Below are 2108 nucleotides of genomic sequence, written 5' to 3' on the forward strand. Positions count from 1 at the left end.
AGAAAAAAAATGAGGATAGCAAGACTCTGTCCCCCCAATTTGGGGCATGTTATCAGGAGGAACCAGTCCCTTCAAAGGGAAACATACTCGATAAAGAAGAGGAACAGGTGAAAAGAGGAAGAAGCTCACTGTGGCGGCTAAAATCGCCTCAAACTTCGCGGCTGTTTGTGAAGATACCACAGGGCCAATCAGTGTTTCATTCTATTGTATGCCATCTAGCCACAAATTGTATGACACTAAAGAAATACACTTTCCCATAGTCGTCCTTCTCAGATATTCATTCTCTTTTATATGAGATGAAACGCTGTTATGGTCAGAGAGGACTTTAAGGGAATACACAAAATATTAATCCGACATGCGACTCATTTAGTGTCTACTCTGTCCATCCTCAGTTGGATGACTTGGGCAAAATGTATTGAACCTATCACCTCTAGATGGAAAATGCTTCGTCCATGGCCTGAATGGATGCTCCTGGGCACACATCTTCATGCAGTTGTCTGATGATTGACTTAGCTTCCTAAGAGTGGGATGTGTGAGTCTAAGGGCATGCCCCCTTTAAACATCAATGCATGTTTCCATAGTTCTCTCCAGAAAAAAAAAAAAAGTTACACTCCATCTCCTGAAAGATTAATACCCGTGGCTGCAAACCAACCCAGCACGATGCTCTCAGACCGCTTTCTCCTCTCGAGTCGTGTTCTGTTGGCTTGAACTCCAAATATAGTCCTTTCTCCTTCGAAGCATGGACTTGGGAAAAGCACTGGCGTCCCCTGGCAGCTGTGGGTCATCTCATGCAACCGGCTTCAGCCTAACCTAGAGGACGGTCTCTGATCGGGGCTGGAGTTGCCTAGAGGAGCACTCACAACAGCTACACGATCCCTTCATGTCGTTGGGGCCCCGTGTTGTTTCTGATCAGCAAATCGTGTTGCTTGGAATGACTTACCTTTGTTTGGCACCTTCCCGGGACTGAGCAATGGCAGTGCAAAAGAGGAAAGCCCTCAGTGAGATGGACTGACACAGGGGTGCAACAATGGGCTCACACATGACACTGATCGGGATGGGCGGTGTCTCGTTCGGCTGTGCCTCCGGTCCCTGGGAGTTGGAACGGACTCGAGGAACACCTAATCACAACCGTAATACTTCTCAAAAGCCAACCCCATTCCTCCGGAGCCCATCCCACCTCATTGGACCCACAGGGCAGAACAGAACTGCCCAATCGGGTGGCTGAGGCTGCCGTATTGACGAAAGCAGACTGCTAAATCTTTCTCCCTCACAGCAGCCGGTGGGGTCAAACCACCATTCTTTCGGTCGGCAGAGGAATGCTTGACCACTGCGCCATCGGAGCTCCTGACAGCTCGTCTCACTCGCACTCAAATATGCTTCTCCAGGCAGGAAAGAAAGGGCTGGAACCCCAACTTGCAGCTGCAGCCAGTGTACATTGCTCTTGCGCATGGTGTGTGGTTTTGATTATGGAAATTGCAAAATTGATCACGTTTTAATGGTTTGAAGTATTTGTTTTCAATGTTGTCAGAAGCTGGGAAGGCCAGGGGAGGGTACTGGTGTTGGCCATGTCATGTGTCCTGGGCGCTGTGGCAGAGAAAGGGACCCAGCACCCCCAGGGTGGAACCCTGGGGCCCTATTGGATCTGGAATGCTGCCACAATGCTTACAGGGAGAGGCTTCACATCATTTGTGGAAAATGGAATAATGGAAATTCTCCATGAACCTTGGATATCCTCTACTGTATATGAAAGGGCAAAGGAAGAAAAAAAATCTGATCTAATCAATGACAGCTAGGAAGAGAAAATTGGTCTATTTCCCAAACCTTTTTTTGTTTAATAAATATATAGATTCATTAAATATATATATAAATGAATATAATATACACACACACATATTTGTAGCTATACCTGGACATCCAAGACTTCCAGGCTCACCCTTTGGGCCAGGAGGACCAAGCATACTTGCAGGATCTCCTGCGTTTCCTGTAAATGAGAACATGCACATATTTAGGAAGGTTTCATTCGATCTTAACACATGTGACATCATAACTTCAGGAGCATTTCTCTTTACAGTCTAGTTTTAACTATTCTGAGAGGATTATTTTTAATT

The 2108-nt window shown here is 46.3% G+C and overlaps 1 protein-coding gene across 1 annotated transcript in view; it reads right to left on the minus strand.

Moving 5' to 3' along the window:
• COL4A4 (collagen type IV alpha 4 chain) overlaps positions 1–2108 on the minus strand; it is a 135041-nt gene that overhangs the window by 48048 nt on the left and 84885 nt on the right. Inside the window, exon 34 of the mRNA XM_045294258.1 lies at positions 1907–1981. Within this exon, the coding sequence (XP_045150193.1) occupies positions 1907–1981 (75 nt within the window). The remainder of the gene's footprint in view (positions 1–1906; positions 1982–2108) is intronic.

This window comes from Echinops telfairi, unplaced genomic scaffold (genome assembly GCF_000313985.2).
Source record: "Echinops telfairi isolate 266 unplaced genomic scaffold, ASM31398v2 ScPeMD7_3;HRSCAF=10, whole genome shotgun sequence".
NCBI lineage: Eukaryota > Metazoa > Chordata > Mammalia > Afrosoricida > Tenrecidae > Echinops > Echinops telfairi.